Below are 15,895 nucleotides of genomic sequence, written 5' to 3' on the forward strand. Positions count from 1 at the left end.
CTGAACACTAAACAGACACACTTACCCACAAACAGTAGACACAAGACACAGAACACAAGACACTACCCTCCCCTTTATACCGCTATCACCCCTCTCCACCCCAAGAACCTCGTGATCTCCTGGGGGAGGCAAAAAAAACGGATAAAAACCCAGGTCCAATTCGGGAAAAAAATCCGGGAAATTCCTGTCCGACCCCAATCTAGGCGATCGACACTTGTCCAGGAGATCACTCAGGTCTTACTATACTAACCATACCTAGGTCCATATCCCTGCCCTCTCCCCGTAGCCCCTTATCCCCTTGGCAGCTAAAAAACCATCTATTTTAGTCTTAAATATATTTAAAGTTTCTGCTTCCACTGCTCCCTGGGGCAGTGAATTCCATAAATTAACCACCCTCTGGGTGAAGAAGTTCTTCCTCATCTCAGTTTTAAAAGAGCCCCCCCCCTTATTCTGCAACTATGTCCCCTAGTTCTAGTTTCCCCGATCATTGGGAACATCCTCGGGGCATCCACCCGATCAAGGCCCCTCACGATCTTATATGTTTCAATGAGATCGCCTCTCATTCTTCTAAACTCCAAAGAGTAGAGTTCCAGCCTACTTAACCTTTCCTCATATGTCAATCCCCTCATTGCAGGAATTAATCTTGTAAACCTTCGCTGCACTGCCTCCAGGGCTAGTACATCCTTTCTTAAGTATGGACCCCAGAACTGTACACAGTATTCCAAATGTGGTCTCACTAATACTGTGTACAGCTGCAGCAAGACCTCCGTGTTTTTATACTCAATCCCCCTAGCAATAAAGGCCAAAACTCCATTGGCCTTCCTGATTGCTTGCTGCACCTGCATACTAACTTTCAGTGATTCATGTACTAATACCCCTAGATCCCTTTGCGTTGCATTACAACGCAGCACCTCCTCATTTAGAAAATAACTTGCCCTATCATTTTTTTTCCCAAAGTGAATGATAGGGCATGTCAGAAAGATTCTTCCCAGAGCTTTTGAATAAAGTAATATAAAACATACAGATGTTATTTGTCAGATACAAGGATCTGCAGATGCTGGTTTGCAAAAAAGACACAAAGTTCAACAGTAACTCAGCGGATCAGGCAACTTCTCCGGAGAACATGGATTGATGACGTTTTGGGTTGGGAACGTTCTTCAGGCTGATGGGGGTGGGGGGTGGATGGGGAGAAGAATGCTGGAAAATAGCTGGCGCAGGGCAAAGCCTGGTAGGTAATAGATTGATACATGTGAGTGGGTTTTTTTGATGGGCAGACAGAAAGGTGGACAAAGGCCAGGACTGAAAAGAAAGAACCTTCCTCTCACTTCACAGCTCGCAACTCTCCATTCCTTTTGCCTCGGGTCTTGTCATCTCTTTCATATGTTCACCATCTGCCTATCAAAACCCACCCTTCCTATATCACCTTATTACCTGTCAGGCTTTGTCCTGCCCCTCCTCTCTTCCAGCTTTCTCTCCCCCCCCCCGCCCCCTCCCCACTCCCACAATCAGTCTAAAGAAGGCCTGAAACGTCACATCCATTTTCACCAGAGATGGCGCCTGGACCACTGAGTTATTTCAGCACTTAGTGTTTTTTTTTTTTAATGTTATTTGTCAGCCAAATACATAATTAGTTTAAAAGCTGTAGCAGATATCTCATAAGTCATAGGAGCAGAATTAAGCCATTCAGCCTATCAAGTTTACTCCGCCATTCAATCATGACTGATCTATCATTCCCTCTTAACCCCATTCTCCTGCCTTCTCCCCATAATCCCTGACATCCATACTAATGAAGAATCTGTCAATCTCCATCTTAAAAATATCCATTGACACAGCTGTCTGTAGCAATGAATTCTACAGATTCACCACCCTCTGACTAAAGATTCACCTTTGAGATTTCAAAGCTTTGTTGCTGTTAACACAGGTGTCTGCTTCAGTATCAGACACGTGACTAATTAAAATGCAACCTGATCAGCTCCTTGGATCCCTGGGACTACGGTTCAGGTAGTCTTGCATTACTGGAGAGAATAATAGTTTAACGATTTTTTTAAATTTAAATCACCCTGTGTCATTACTCTACCATTGTCTTAAAGTATGGGATAAAGTCGGTTTAAGTGTCGCTCCAGAGATTCAAGCACAAAAATGTAGACATATTCAGACAAGATTAAGGGATGAGATGTCAAATCAAGATTTGGGCTGCCCTCTTCGGTAGTCCTGGAAAATGGACACTGACACTCTGCTTTTCATTGCCCATTTAGCTGTAGAACTTCTTATTAAAGAAAACCTAACTTATTTTGTGATGTTTTGTGTTTTCTTTCAATGTCTTTGGCTGTTCCACCATTGACTTTGTTGTCTTGAAATAAAGTTCACAAGCAGCCTGAACTGCACAATCCTTGGAGAAATGCACCTGCTTTGAGACTTCGAAGATGCATCTACTCTTCAATGTGAAGCCCTGTGGCTCTTGTGTTTGGTTTCTGATCAACATAAATATTTGGAAACAAATTTCAGTCTTTCCTTTTTGTAGCTTTTGTTCTGGCCACATCTCTGGTAGATTTATAGGAAAAAAAGTAGAATTCTTTTAGCATTGACTTCAACCCAAACGGTGTCTATTTGTTGACACAGTCTCATGTGAGCATATTGCCACCTATCTGCTATGTTGGCTCTGGTTGCTATAAAATCTTCCAGTGACTGACTCCATTTCATTTAAACTTATGTATCCCCCTTAGATTATACTGTATCTCTCCCACACAACTTGCTTTTTGTCAGGTCTCATATAATTTCAAACCTGCTTCTAATTGTAACCTGAGGAGCTTCATAAGATTGAATCACTCCTTCCTTCAGCTTCCTACTCTTTCCATCATTCTGTATGGGAAATAGTTTAGCTTGCCAAGTAGTGGATTTTGGTAAGCTGCATCTGAAAGCTATAGCCAAGGGTAAGCAAGATGGTTAATAAAATGTTTACACATAATATAAATTGTGGTTAGAATGCTCATCATTTTGGCCGGCTGTACTTTCTTTCTTTTCTGAAATAATTTCTGTTGAGATGTACCTGTTGAGGTCCGGCCATCTTCAGCTCTTTCTTTTCTCCACAAAATTCAAATTCTCCATTTTTATGATAACTTTGCTTGCCTGCAGTCGGAGTCAAAGCTGTACAATGGAACGGAAAAGGATCTTGTCTCACCTGGAAGTAAACTCACAAAGAAGGAGTCTCTTAAGGCAAGTTATATTCTACAAATTCTACCAAAATTGTCTGTGCCTTAAAACTTCACAATTTCACCCTCATGCCAAACTTGAATTGCAGAATTGTGCACAGATGTTCGGCTTCCCAAAATAATAATGATTCTCGGAAGACAATTTCAACACAGCGTATGTGTGTTTCTCTTTATGTTTCAAATAAATATGCGTCAATGTTCAGGGTTCACAGGAATAGCTGCCTGTTGTAAAATCTATATTCCCCGCCCACAGTGGCTAGACAAAGAAGAGAATTTTTCGCAGCTTCTTTGTGCTATTTCTTTTGCCACGCTAGCAATCTCACTACACTGAGATTGAATTGAAACTCCCTGCTTTGTAGTCAGCAAAGAATCTACATTTATATTTCATCAGTTCGAGCTTGATTCAACTGGGTTTATTGAAGTTGGAGAGATATCCGAGCCAGATATCACTGACATAGTAAAGTTAATTTCACTTGCAGGATAAAGGTGATACATCACGAGAGCAAATTCCATTGAGTGAAATATTCATTTTAGTTGCATGTCTACTGTTCTTTGTGCACCTCTCAGTAGAAAACATATATGACCTCCTTAACATCATCGAGTACCAAGCGGAGACTTTGCAGCCATTTTGCTAAACACTCATTCCCCCCACCCCCCCCATCCCCAATTTCAAGTAATTCTGCCACACACACATTTCTCCTGTCACACTGATCCTTCATTTCCCTCCTTCTGCTGATCTCCCCTTCTTCAGGTTCCCCACATCTCTTTTATCTCTCCTCTTTCCCCTCCCCTTAATCCCTTTCCTCCATGTCCCCCCATCTTTGAGTTTCACTCTAATTCTTCCGTCCTTATCTGACACCCATTTGTCTCCTTTTCGACTCTAGCCTTTGTCGCTATCTCCACCCATCTGCCAATCACACCCCCTCACCTGTATCTTGGGCAGTTTATAACCCAATGGTATGAATGTTGATTGTACTAATTTCAAGTAACTCCTGCATTCCATCCCTTCCCCTCTTTCCCCCCCCACCCCCCCCCCCCCCCCCCCCCCCCCCCCCCCCCCCCCCCCCCCCCCCCCCCCCCCCCCCCCCCCCCCCCCCCCCCCCCCACACACCTTAGTCATCCTACCAGTTTGCATCCTTGTATCCCTCTAGTTAGCACATCTTCCCCAGCCAACAATGGGCCATTGTGGACTCCATCCTTCCAGTGGTCATCTGTTGCCGGCGATGATTTGTTCTGGCCTTTTTTCGCTTCCAGTTCACTTGCCTATCACTTGCTGGGCTTTGTCCTGGCTCACCTCTTTCCAGCTTTCTCCTGCTACTCAATTGGTCTCAAGAAGGGTCTCGATCTAAAATGTCATCAGTCCATTCCCTCCAGAGATGCTGCCTGACCCGCTGAGCACCTCCAGCACTCTGTGATTTGCTCAAGATTGGAGCACCTGCCATCTCTTTTCTCACAATATGTTTCTTTATTCTTCTTGCTCATTAGCTCCACCATCACCGCCAACTTCCAACCAAATGTAAGCCTCACTGAACTGTTTGGCATTGTCTAGTTGCAGCAGACCTAAACTTAGCGATGTTAGCCTTCATGCAGATCTTTATTAAGTGATTATTCTGCTTCCAGGTTCAAAAGAAAAATTACAGAGAAGAGAAGAAAAGAGCCACCAAAGAACTGCTTAGCAGCATTACTGATCCATCTGTAATCGTAATGGCGGACTGGCTAAAGGTGAGTGAGCAGCTTTCTGCTGTAGGGAGCATTAGATGAACTTTGACTTCTCCCATTTTAGATTGAACATCAAAATCTCCCATTTTAGGTGAATATTGAGTTCTCCAAGTTTAGGTTACACCTCTCCCCATTGTATCTTATTTCTCCATCCCCCCTTTTCCAACCCTGCTGCACACCCATTCCCCCACTATCTCAGTTCCCTTTCCCCCAACCCCAACACCACCCCATTTCACATATTCCTCCCTCTGGCTTGACAATTCACTCTTCTTCTCTCCTTGTCAACGCCCTTTGTTTCCATGGTTCCTTTTTGGCTCCTTTAGTCGCTGTTTATCGCCCCTTTGTCCGCCCATCTGCCAATCATCCCACTCTGTACATGTATCCACCTTTTCACGTGCCAGGCTTCATCCTGCTCCCATCTCTTTTCCACTTTTCTCTTCCTTGCTACAATCAGTCTGAAGAAGGGTTCCAAACCAAAACAAGGCCTAGCCATGATCTCCAGACCTGCTGCCTGACCCACGATATTACTCCAGCGCTTTACGTATTTTTTTATCATATCCCTTTGATAGTTTTGACAAATTAATTGGGAAAGGATTTTTGCATGTTTTCAGCTTTGACCCAGGTTATTTCTGGTCAAACTCATGAAAATTGGTATCTATCTTTCTGATGCATTAACAGTGAAAATATGCTTTGTATTTTCACTCGTATTCAATCCTTTTAGCTCAACAAAAAAGTACTTCATCTTTTGTCAGATCCGTGGAACTTTGAAGAGTTGGACAAAACTGTGGTGTGTCCTGAAGCCTGGCATATTGCTGATCTACAAAACGCCAAAGAATGGCCAGTGGGTGGGGACGGTGCTTCTGAATGCCTGTGAGCTCATTGAAAGACCATCAAAGAAGGACGGCTTCTGCTTTAAAGTCTTCCATCCCTTGGAACAATCTATTTGGGCCGTGAAGGTTTGTTGAGGCATCTTTTCTCTCTCCAGCAGTACATGATGGCTACTCAGAACAGAAGCCAGGATGCTGAACTGTGGGTGTGTGTGTGTGTGTGTGTGTGTGTGTGTGTGTGTGTGTGTATGTGTTTGTTTGTTTGTTTTATAATTTCAAAAAAAGGGGCGGCACAGTGGCAATGCGACTGAGTTGCTGCCTCGCAGCACCAGAGGCCCAGGTTCAATCCTGACTACAGCTGCTGTCTGTAGTGAGTTTGTACGTTCTCCCTGTGACTGCGTGGGTTTTCTCTGGTTGTTCCCGTTTCCCCCACACTCCAAAGACGTACAGGTTTGTAGGTTATTTAGCGTTGGTAAAATTGTAAATTATCCCTAGTGTGTAGGGTAGTGCTAGCTATGGGCAGTTTCCGCGCTGAATCTCTAATGTCTAAAAGTGTAGGTTCTAATCTTCAAACATGCTCCACCTGGTTTGGGAAAAACTCCATCCAAGACTGCAAGAAATTGCAGAGAATTGTGAACGCAGCCCAGACCATCGCACAAACCAACCTCCCCTGCCACCAGCATAATCAGGGATCTCACCCCGGTCACTCCTTCTTCTCCCCTCTCCTATCAGGCAAAAAGCACAGAAGTGTGAAAATGCACACCTTCAGATTCAGGGACAGTTTCTTCCCAGCTATTATCAGGCAACTGAACCATCCTATCACCAACTATAGAGCACTCCTGACCTACCATCTATCAAATTGGAGACCCTTGGACTATCTTTAATCGGACTTTACTGAATGTTATCTTGCACTAAACATTATTCCCTTTATCCTGTATCTAAACACTGTGGACAGCTGATTGTAATCATGTATAGGCTTTCCGTTGACTGGACAGCACACCACACAAAAGCTTTTCACTGTACCTCAGTACACGTGAGAAAAATAAACTAATTTGGATTAGGGCCTGGATAGCTCAGTTGGTAGAGCAATGAGACTCTTGGGGTGGCACAGGGGCACAGCAGTCAAGCTGCTGCCTTACAGTGCTAGAGGCCCAGGTTTAATCCTGACTATGGCTACTGTCTGTGCAGGGTTGGTACGTTCTCCCTTTGACCACGTGGGTCTGTAGGTTTATTGGCTTTGGTAAAATTGTAAATTGTCCATCCTGTGTAACATAGTGCTAGTGTATGGTATCTTCGCTGTGGGCCGAATGGCCCGTTTCCGTGCTGTATCTCTAAAGCGTCTAAAAGCTCTAAACTGGAATGGTAATGCACAAGATCAAAGTGAGCTTGCGACTGAAACTGTTATCAGCAGCATGTCTTGTGTCCACATTGATATGTCTTCATCTTTTGTTCACCTGCCCAGTTAAATATACTCTCAAATGTTGACATAGATTTGTCTCAATCTCTGACTCTGGAAATTAAATGAAAAGCATGGTACAGGTGCACAACCTTTTATTCGGTGTTCCGTAAACCGAAAAACTCCGAAAACCGGCCATTTTTTCCAGGATGTCGTCTGCACACCAAAGCTCGCGTTTGGCGCCAAACTTGACCCGAAACGACCCACGGTCAACCCAGGTCTGTACTACTGTAGCGGCTGCCTCCTCCCCGGAGACCGGGGAGACACTTAAACATCTGTAAATCATTGCTTAAATGTTAGTCAGTTAGTTTGGAGGGCTTTTATGTGAAGGGGGAGTTGAAGGGGTAAACTTTAATTCTTAGTCCCCTACCTGGTCGGAGAGACGTGGAGCGGTCAATGCCTTACCGGGTCGCCGTGCAGTAAGCTCCGCAGCGCTGTGGCCGCTAACTCCCAGCTGGGGCTGCGGGCGGCGGCGGTTGTAGCTCCGACCCCGGCAACTCTACCCTTGGCTGCAAGGCGCTCCAAATCCAGCGCCGCCCGCAGCCGGACGCCCCCCACCCCAGCTCCGCAAATGTTGGGAGTCGGCGGCGTCGCAGCGCTGGGATACCAGCGGGAAGCGGGCAATGCCTTACCGGGTCGCTGTGCGGTAAGCTCCAGGGCGCGGAGGCCGCCTTCTCCCAACATTCGCGGAGCTGGGGCTGCGGGCGTCCGACCGCGGGCGGCACTGGATTTGGAACGCCTCGCAGCCAGGGGTAGAGTTGCCGGGGTCGGAACTACAACCGGCGCCGCCCGCGGCCGGACGGAGCCCCCAGCTCCGCGATGTTGGGAGTCGCCGACCAGGTAGGGGACTAAGAATTAAAGTTTCCCCCTTCACCCACCCACCCCACCACCACCACATAAAATCCCTCCAAACTAACTGACTAACATTTATGCAATGATTTACAATGATGCCCCGGTCTCCGGGGAGGAGGCAGTTGCTCCAGACTTTTCAAGCCGCCCGCGCTACCTACCTAATCTACGCTAAAAATCTTCCATTCGGAAATCCGAAAATGTCCGAAATCCGACAAGTGTCTGGTCCCAAGGCTTTCGGATAAAAGGTTGTGCACCTGTACCTGTAAATACAGAATACTCCAACATTCAAGTACCTTGTGTTTAATCCCGCAATATCGCACTTGGCTTTGGAATTCTTAACTCCAGGAAACAGACCATTTTGACCATTCCCTGTCTTATTCCTTATTAATTGTAAATATTTCTTTGATTGCCCCCATAACCTGCAGAATTTTCTTGCCAACTGCCCAGGTTTTCTAGGTCTGACCAAGCTCTGCTTATTTACAGGAGCTGATTTTTCAGGACAAATAATATACATTTGTTTTGAAGGGTCCAAAAGGAGAAGCTGTCGGGTCGATCACTCAACCACTGCCCAGTAGTTACCTGATATTTCGAGCTGCTTCAGAATCCGATGGTAAGAATTTAATGCAAAAAGAAGGCTCTTTTTGTGAAATGTTGCCTCAAATGCATAAATTGAATAGGGTAGATAAATAGATAGAAGTTTAAAATTATAACATAATATTCATTTATTTTCAGTTATTTCATTTGAAGAACCCTTTCATTTTTGTGGATTTTTTTCCCCTTCGGGATATTTTAACGATTAAAAGTGTTGCCCTGTGAGTAAAATATTGAAAGTCGTGTCCTTCCAGCTAACCTCTTCTGACGAAGGATTTCAGATCCAAATGTCGACTATTTTTCTTTGCACAGCTCCTGTCTGACCTGTTGAGATTTTCCAACATTTTCTGTTTGTTTCAGATTTCCAACCTGCATTTTTTTAAATTTTCTAACCTTTTCATTTGCCTTTCTCCGTTGGAGCCCATTAGCATGAATCTGGTTATGGATAAATCCTGGTGTTGGATTACAGTAAAATTATATACCATTGGTTATTCACCTTTAAAATGCTACTAAAAGATACACAAAGTACTGGAGTAACTCAGCGGGTTAAGCAACATCTATGAAAAACATGGATAAAGGACAAAGGACATTTATTATCACATACACCAATTGGTGTAGTGAAATTTGACTTGCCATTGCAGCACACATAGGATAGGTAACGTATCCAGTCGGGATCCTTCTCCAGACTTAAGAAGGGTCTCGACCCGAATTATCACCTATCCTTGCTCTCCAGAGATGCTGCCTGTGACCTTCCAAGATACTCCAGCACTTTTTTTTTTTTTTTGGTACAAACCAACATCTGCAGTTCCTTGTATCTCCTTTAAGACGCTACTACTCATTTTATTTCCTTGTGGCGTTTTGGGTGTTTTGTTTCTGCTCTCTGTAAATCATCGAGTCATATGAAGCAATGGGTGGCACAGCAAGTCTTGCTACTGCCTCACAGCGCCAGAGACTGGGGTTCAACCGTGATTCCTGTGCTTTGTAGAATTAAGACACTCTTCCAGTGATCGTGTGGGTTTTCCTCGGATGCTCCAGTTTACTCCCAACATTTCAGACACGCTAAATTAATTGAGATAGCTGGCTGATTAATAAGTTAATTAACAACTGTAAATGAGCAGAGTAGGTAGGTGGAAGAACAAAGGGGCGATCTTGATGGTCATTTGAGAGAGAATAAGTTATGCAAAATAAGTGAGGTAATTGGATTACTCTGGGAGCCAGATTTGACTTGATGACCCCCCCCCCCCCCCCCCCCCCCCCCCAATGTCATAAGGATATATGAAAAATTTGATAAATTTGAACTTGTTTATTTAATCGGTTTGGATTTAGGTTTATTACTGTCTCGTGTACCGAGGTACAGTAAATAGCTTTGTTTTGCATGCTTTCAAATCAAATCAATTACAATTAAGTCAAACTCAAGTACAATAGGTAGAGTGAAGGGAAAGTTACAGAGTGCAGAATATATTTCCTACCCCCTTCCACATTCAGGAAGGGTTGCAGATGATGGAAATCTGATAGGAAATAATCATTAGGTCAAGCTGAATCTATGGTTAGTGAAACAGAATGAATGGTTTAGATCAGTGACCTTCCAAATAACTATGTAGAAACAAAGAACTGCAGATGCTGGTTAATACACACAAGGACACAAAATGCTGGAACGTAGGTGGGTGACGTTTTGGATCGAGATCTTTCTTCAGACCAGCATCTGCAGTTCCTTGTGTTCAGTCTGACGAAGGCTCCTGACCAGAAGCATCACCTATCCATGTTCTCCAGAGATGTTGCCTGACCACCTGAGTTACTCCAGCACTTTGCGTCCTTCTAAACGACTATTCCTTCTGGTTTACAAGTTGGTAATGTGCACTTTCCAAACTCTGTTGCAGGAAGATGTTGGATGGATGCGTTGGAACTTGCTCTGAAGTGTTCCAGTCTCCTCAAGCGGACTACAATTAGAGAAGGCAAAGAGTTTGACTTGAACTCCTCAGAAGGCTGCCATGTTGCGCTTTTTGGACTACTGCGAGCAAACGCTCTGCAAAGCCCAGAACACGACCAGTAAGTTGTTCGTAAGTCACTTGACATTGAATGGCCATTGTGCCACAACAGCTGTTGAGCTTTTGGTGGCTCCTGTTATGCAGCATGAGATGACTTTTGAATAAGATATATTAACAAATCGGCATGGTTGCTTTATCCATATTTTCCGATTGTCAAAGGCAAAATAAGTTTTTCAAGAGCTGTACATTAGTTTAATTTAGATTACTTTTAATTTAGTTTAGTTTAGAGATACAGCATGGAAACATACGTGTAGGAAAGAACTGCAGATGCTGGTTTAAATCGAAGATAAACACAAAATGCTGGAGTAACTCAGCGGGACAGGCAGCATCTCTGGAGAAAAGGAAGGGGTGATGTTTTGGGTCGAGACCTTTCTTCAGACTGATGTCCGTCGAGTGCGCAGTACAGAGATAAAATGTAGTCGGAGACAGTAAGACAGGCAGGAGAACTGGGAAGGGGGATGGGTCGGAGAGAGAGGGAAAGCAAGGGCTACTTGAAGTTAGAGAAGACAATGGAAACAGACCTTTCGACCCACAAAGTCCACACCGCCCAATGATCACCCATACACGAGTCCTATCCTGCACACTAGGGACATTTTACAGTAACCAACAAACCTGCACGTCTTTGGAATGTGGGAGGAAACCAGAGCATCCGGGGAAAACCCACGCAGCAAACTGGAGAACGTACAAACTCCACACAGACAGCACCTGTAGTCAGGATCAAACCCGATTTTCTGGCGCTGTAGGGAAGCAACTCTACTGCTGTGCCACCTTAGTGCCTTAGTGCACCGTGTTAGTGCACTAATATGCAGTTTGCTGGGAAACATTTAGAAACATGGATTTAGAGCAAGAAAATATCTAGCATCCTAAATTACTTTGGCATCAGATACAAATGGTGCTATTTTTACATTCAAATTTTGAATAGGAACCAGCAACATCCCATCCTTCCCGGAGACTGCACACCACTTATTAAGATCATGGTCTCTGATTTCTAGACCTATTATGATAAAGATTTTCCATTAATAAATCTACAAAGTCATTTAGAGATGTGATCTCCTTCAAAGTGAAAGCAAACAAACCAATCTTTCCCTTGATCTGAAATATCTGCTCTCCATCACTTTGCACTGTTTATTCCTTAAGCAATATAACTAGAGCTTATCTGTCATTATTGTAATATTTTGGGATGTTTTGTGGTGCAATTTTACTTCAATTGTCTGTAATGTATTCTGATGTAATGAAGTGTACTGTATTAGTGAAACATTTCTGTGTAATTAAACACTAGACAAGGTTGATTTCCTTTTGAAAAGCTCAATCCAAAACTCAACTGTTTTTCTGTTGCCATATGTACAGACCGTTCCCAGATTTCAAATGCCCAACTTATGGAGACCCCTACATGCGAGAGGTCTCTCTCCGTCTCTCTCTCCGTCTCTCTCCGTTTCTCTCCATCTCTGTCTCTCTCCGTCTCTCTCCGTCTCCATCTCTCTCCCCCTCTCACCCCCCCTCATTCCCCCTCTTCCCCTCTCTCTCCCCGTGCCTCTCCGTCTCTCCCTCTCTCTGTCTCCCTCTCTCTCTTTCATTTTCTCTTTTTCCATCTTTCTCTCTTTCTCTACCTTAGCAAATGTTTGTGATGCCATTCATTACAGTTCTATGGTGATCTGGTTACTGTATTGTGTGATTTTTCTGCACTTTCTAACTAATGGACAAGATCCACTTAAGAATATCACTGAAAATGGAACTTATACATTACCCGAGGACATCCTGTATAGACCACAGGAAAAGTTCCAAAATAAGCACAACTTTGAGAGAGTGTTGCTTCCTTCAGATAAGGCAGCTAACTGTGTTACATATTCCTGTTCCGGTGGCTTGTGGGGATAGATACTCATCAACTCATGGTAATATAATAAATACTTTGCAGATCTCTGAAAAACGTGCCAAAAAAAAAGATTATTATACCATTTTCCTTTCTGCATTGTGCAGGACCAGGATGGCTATTGCTTTTATCTACACCTATCATTCGCTTTACTGAATAGTTCAGTTTATGTCAGTAATTTGGATACCAGGCCCCTGTAGAAATAAATAAGAAGGAACTGCAGATGCTGGTTTAAACCGAAGATAGACACAGGCTGGAGTGACTCAGCGGGACAGGCAGCATCTATGGAGAGAAGGAATGGGTAATGTTTTACGTCGAGACACTTCTTCAGAACCCAACCCAGCTTTCTGACTAGATGCAAGATATATAATTGTTTAACTCAGCCCAGGTTTCTGACTGGATGAAAGGCTTCAGTCTGGCAGTTACATTAAAGCACAAGCCATGACTCTCTGTTTCCCCAATATGTTAGTTGTTTGCCATTTTGTGATGCTGGAATACCCTTGTGGTTGCTCATCTATTTTATCTATAGTTTGGACATGATCCTCAGAATTGAGGACAACACAGTGCCACAGTGGTAGAGTTGCTGCCATACCGAGCCAGAGACCCGGGTACGGTCCTGACTATGGGTGCTGTCTGTACGGAGTTTGTGCATTCTACCTGTGACCGCATGGGTATTCTCCGGGTGCTCTGGTTTCCTCCCACACTCCATAGATTTATAGATTAATTGGCTTGTTAATTGTAAATTGTCCCTAATGTGTAGGATAGTGCTAGTGTACGAGGTTATCGCTGATTGGTCTGGGATTGTTGGGCTGAAAGGCCTGTTTCCACACTGTATCTCTAAAGTCTAAAGTTGTATCAAGAGCGACAGAAAAATATAGCCCTTGCCATTTTGGTTTTCAAGAGGTTGGCCCATGTATTTAGAAGCAGACTGGTCAACTCTGGTTGGACCATTATATTTAAGGTTTGTGTGACCTTGTTTTAGTTGCTACTTAAGGGGAGTTACTCAATGGCACGGAGTCTTGGTGATTTAACTTGTAAAATTAGATATAATTTGGCAAATTTGAGCATAAACTCGGCACAGGTGCCGTTGTCAATTGCTGATACTTTAATCAAAATACAGCATTAGTCACTCAGGAAGTCCTCTGGAAGTTATAAATGACTTACGAAGATGCTGCCTTCCTTCAAGGCCAGATCTAATAAGAATGAGAGAATTGAAGATGAATGTCCTGGGAATGTTACAAGTTAGAAGCAGCACCTGCACTAACTGAGAGTGAGTTATTTTGTTCGATTGATAAGCAGCCTGTGACTGAAACCAATGTTACAACTTTAAATATGGAAGCACCTCGGAGAAGAGAATTCAACCTTTATTTCTTGAACTGAAGTAAACTGAATCCAGAATTAGAGTCCAGAAAAGGGCAGGTCAGCCATGAGTGAATGGCGGAGCAGACTCGAAGGGCCGAATGGCCTAATTCTGCTCCTATGACTAGTGAACTTATGAATGAAGAAAATGTTTGTTTTCAGGTTAAATGAAAGCGAGATTGAGCAGCAGCACTTCAGAGACCATGACCTGTACTCTGATAAATCAGACAGAGAGAATGAGCCTGACCACGAGGAATCCGATAACGATCCACTGGAGAAAAGTGGGAAAAGTGAGGAAAGTGACTCCGACATATCAGAGAAACAGGATGCTCTACCCACTGATCTTGAGCCAATGGACATCGTAAAAGAAACCACTTACGTGGAAGAAGCTCATGAGGAGTTGGGAGAGGTAAGAGGGTCTCATATAATCACGCATTCATACTTTATATAGACTTTAGAGATACGGCGAGTCTACGCTGACCAGTGATCACCCCGTACACTAGCATTATCCTGCACACTAGGGACAATTTACAATTTACAGAAGCCAATTAACCTCCAACCCTGTATGTCTTTGGAGTGTGGGGGAAACTGGAGCACCAGGAGAAAGAACATGCAGTCACAGAGAGAACGTACAAATTCTGTACAGACAGCACCTGTAGTCAGGGTTGAACCCGGGTCTCTGACGCTGTAAGGCAGCAACTCTACCGCTGTGCCATCGTGCCAAATGAAGTTTGATGCTCATGTCACTGAACGATGCTGTTGCTGTACAATAGAGTTTTAATGAATTTGTTCAGAAAGTGAGAAGATGCTTGCTTCTGCTGGGAAATTGAATATTTATGAGTGCACGCAGTGCCAACATCAAGTAGTTCAATGTTTGTTACATACACGTGGGTGCAGAGAGCAGGCCTTGCCTGAAATAGTGTAATCGATGCACAGGAGCAAGATGTGCAGAAAGGAACTGCAGCTGCTGGTTTATAGTGGTGTACAAAATCATAAGAGGAATAGAGTCTCTTCCCCGAGTGGGGGAATCGAGGACCAGAGGACATGGGTTCATGGTGAAGGGGAAAAGATTTAATAGGAATCTAAGGGGTAACTTTTTCACACAAAGGGTGGTGGGTGTATGGAACAAGCTGCCAGATGAGGTAGTTAAGGCTGAGACTATCCCAACGTTTAAGAAACAGACAGGTAAATGGAAATAACAGGTTTGGAGGGATATGGACCAAGCACAGGCAGGTGGGAGGAGTGTATCTGGGACATGTTGGTCAGTGTAGGAAAGATGGGCTGAAGGGCCTGTTTCCACACTGTATCTCTCTATGACACTATAGACACAAAGTGCTGCAGTAACTCACTGGGTCAGGCAGTGTCTCTGGAGAAAACGGATGGGTGACTATTCGTTCAGACTATTTGAAGATGGGTCCTATGCGAAACATCAACCATCCTTTTTCTCCAGAAAGGCTGCTTGACCCTCCGAGTTACTCCAGCACATTTGTGTCTTAGCTTAGAGAGAAACAAGACACTTGGACAGGTATGTGGACAGGAAAGGTTTGGAGGAAAATGGGCCAAATGCAGTAGGCAACCTGGACTAGATTAGTTCAGGCTACTTGGTAGGCATGGACAATTTGGGACGAAGAATCTTTTCCCGTGCAGTGTGACTTTCTGACGAGGACGTCTACTAACCCAAAAACTGATCCACTAGTTAGGACCAAAGTGTGGGTACATATTAAGGCTGCTAATTGGTCAGATCAGGCAGCCCGTCTTCCTCACAGTGGTGAATTTTAATCTTATCAAAACAACGAACCTTCCGTTTTAGTACTTACTGGCTGTTTTATTTTATCCTGGAGAAAGAGTTGATCCTCACACCTCACCACCCCCCATGCATCTCAATCTGTTGAATTTCAGGAATTGAGAGGGCAAGTGGTTCCGAAGCTTCAGCTGAAACCGTAGCAGTGGGTGGAGCCCATAGTCTCCCT

At 44.0% G+C, this 15,895-nt stretch overlaps 1 protein-coding gene across 10 annotated transcripts in view; it reads left to right on the forward strand.

Annotated features, from left to right (window-relative positions):
• osbpl8 (oxysterol binding protein-like 8) overlaps window positions 1–15,895 on the forward strand; it is a 166,218-nt gene that overhangs the window by 117,768 nt on the left and 32,555 nt on the right. For all 10 annotated transcript variants that reach the window (XM_055650565.1, XM_055650569.1, XM_055650568.1 and 7 more), the window contains 6 exons: window positions 3,133–3,213; window positions 4,830–4,931; window positions 5,681–5,884; window positions 8,589–8,673; window positions 10,532–10,700; window positions 14,088–14,334. In XM_055650565.1, the coding sequence (XP_055506540.1) occupies window positions 3,133–3,213; window positions 4,830–4,931; window positions 5,681–5,884; window positions 8,589–8,673; window positions 10,532–10,700; window positions 14,088–14,334 (888 nt within the window). The remainder of the gene's footprint in view (window positions 1–3,132; window positions 3,214–4,829; window positions 4,932–5,680; window positions 5,885–8,588; window positions 8,674–10,531; window positions 10,701–14,087; window positions 14,335–15,895) is intronic.

The sequence above is a fragment of the Leucoraja erinacea genome, chromosome 19 (genome assembly GCF_028641065.1).
Source record: "Leucoraja erinacea ecotype New England chromosome 19, Leri_hhj_1, whole genome shotgun sequence".
In the NCBI taxonomy this organism is placed as follows: Eukaryota; Metazoa; Chordata; class Chondrichthyes; order Rajiformes; family Rajidae; genus Leucoraja; species Leucoraja erinaceus.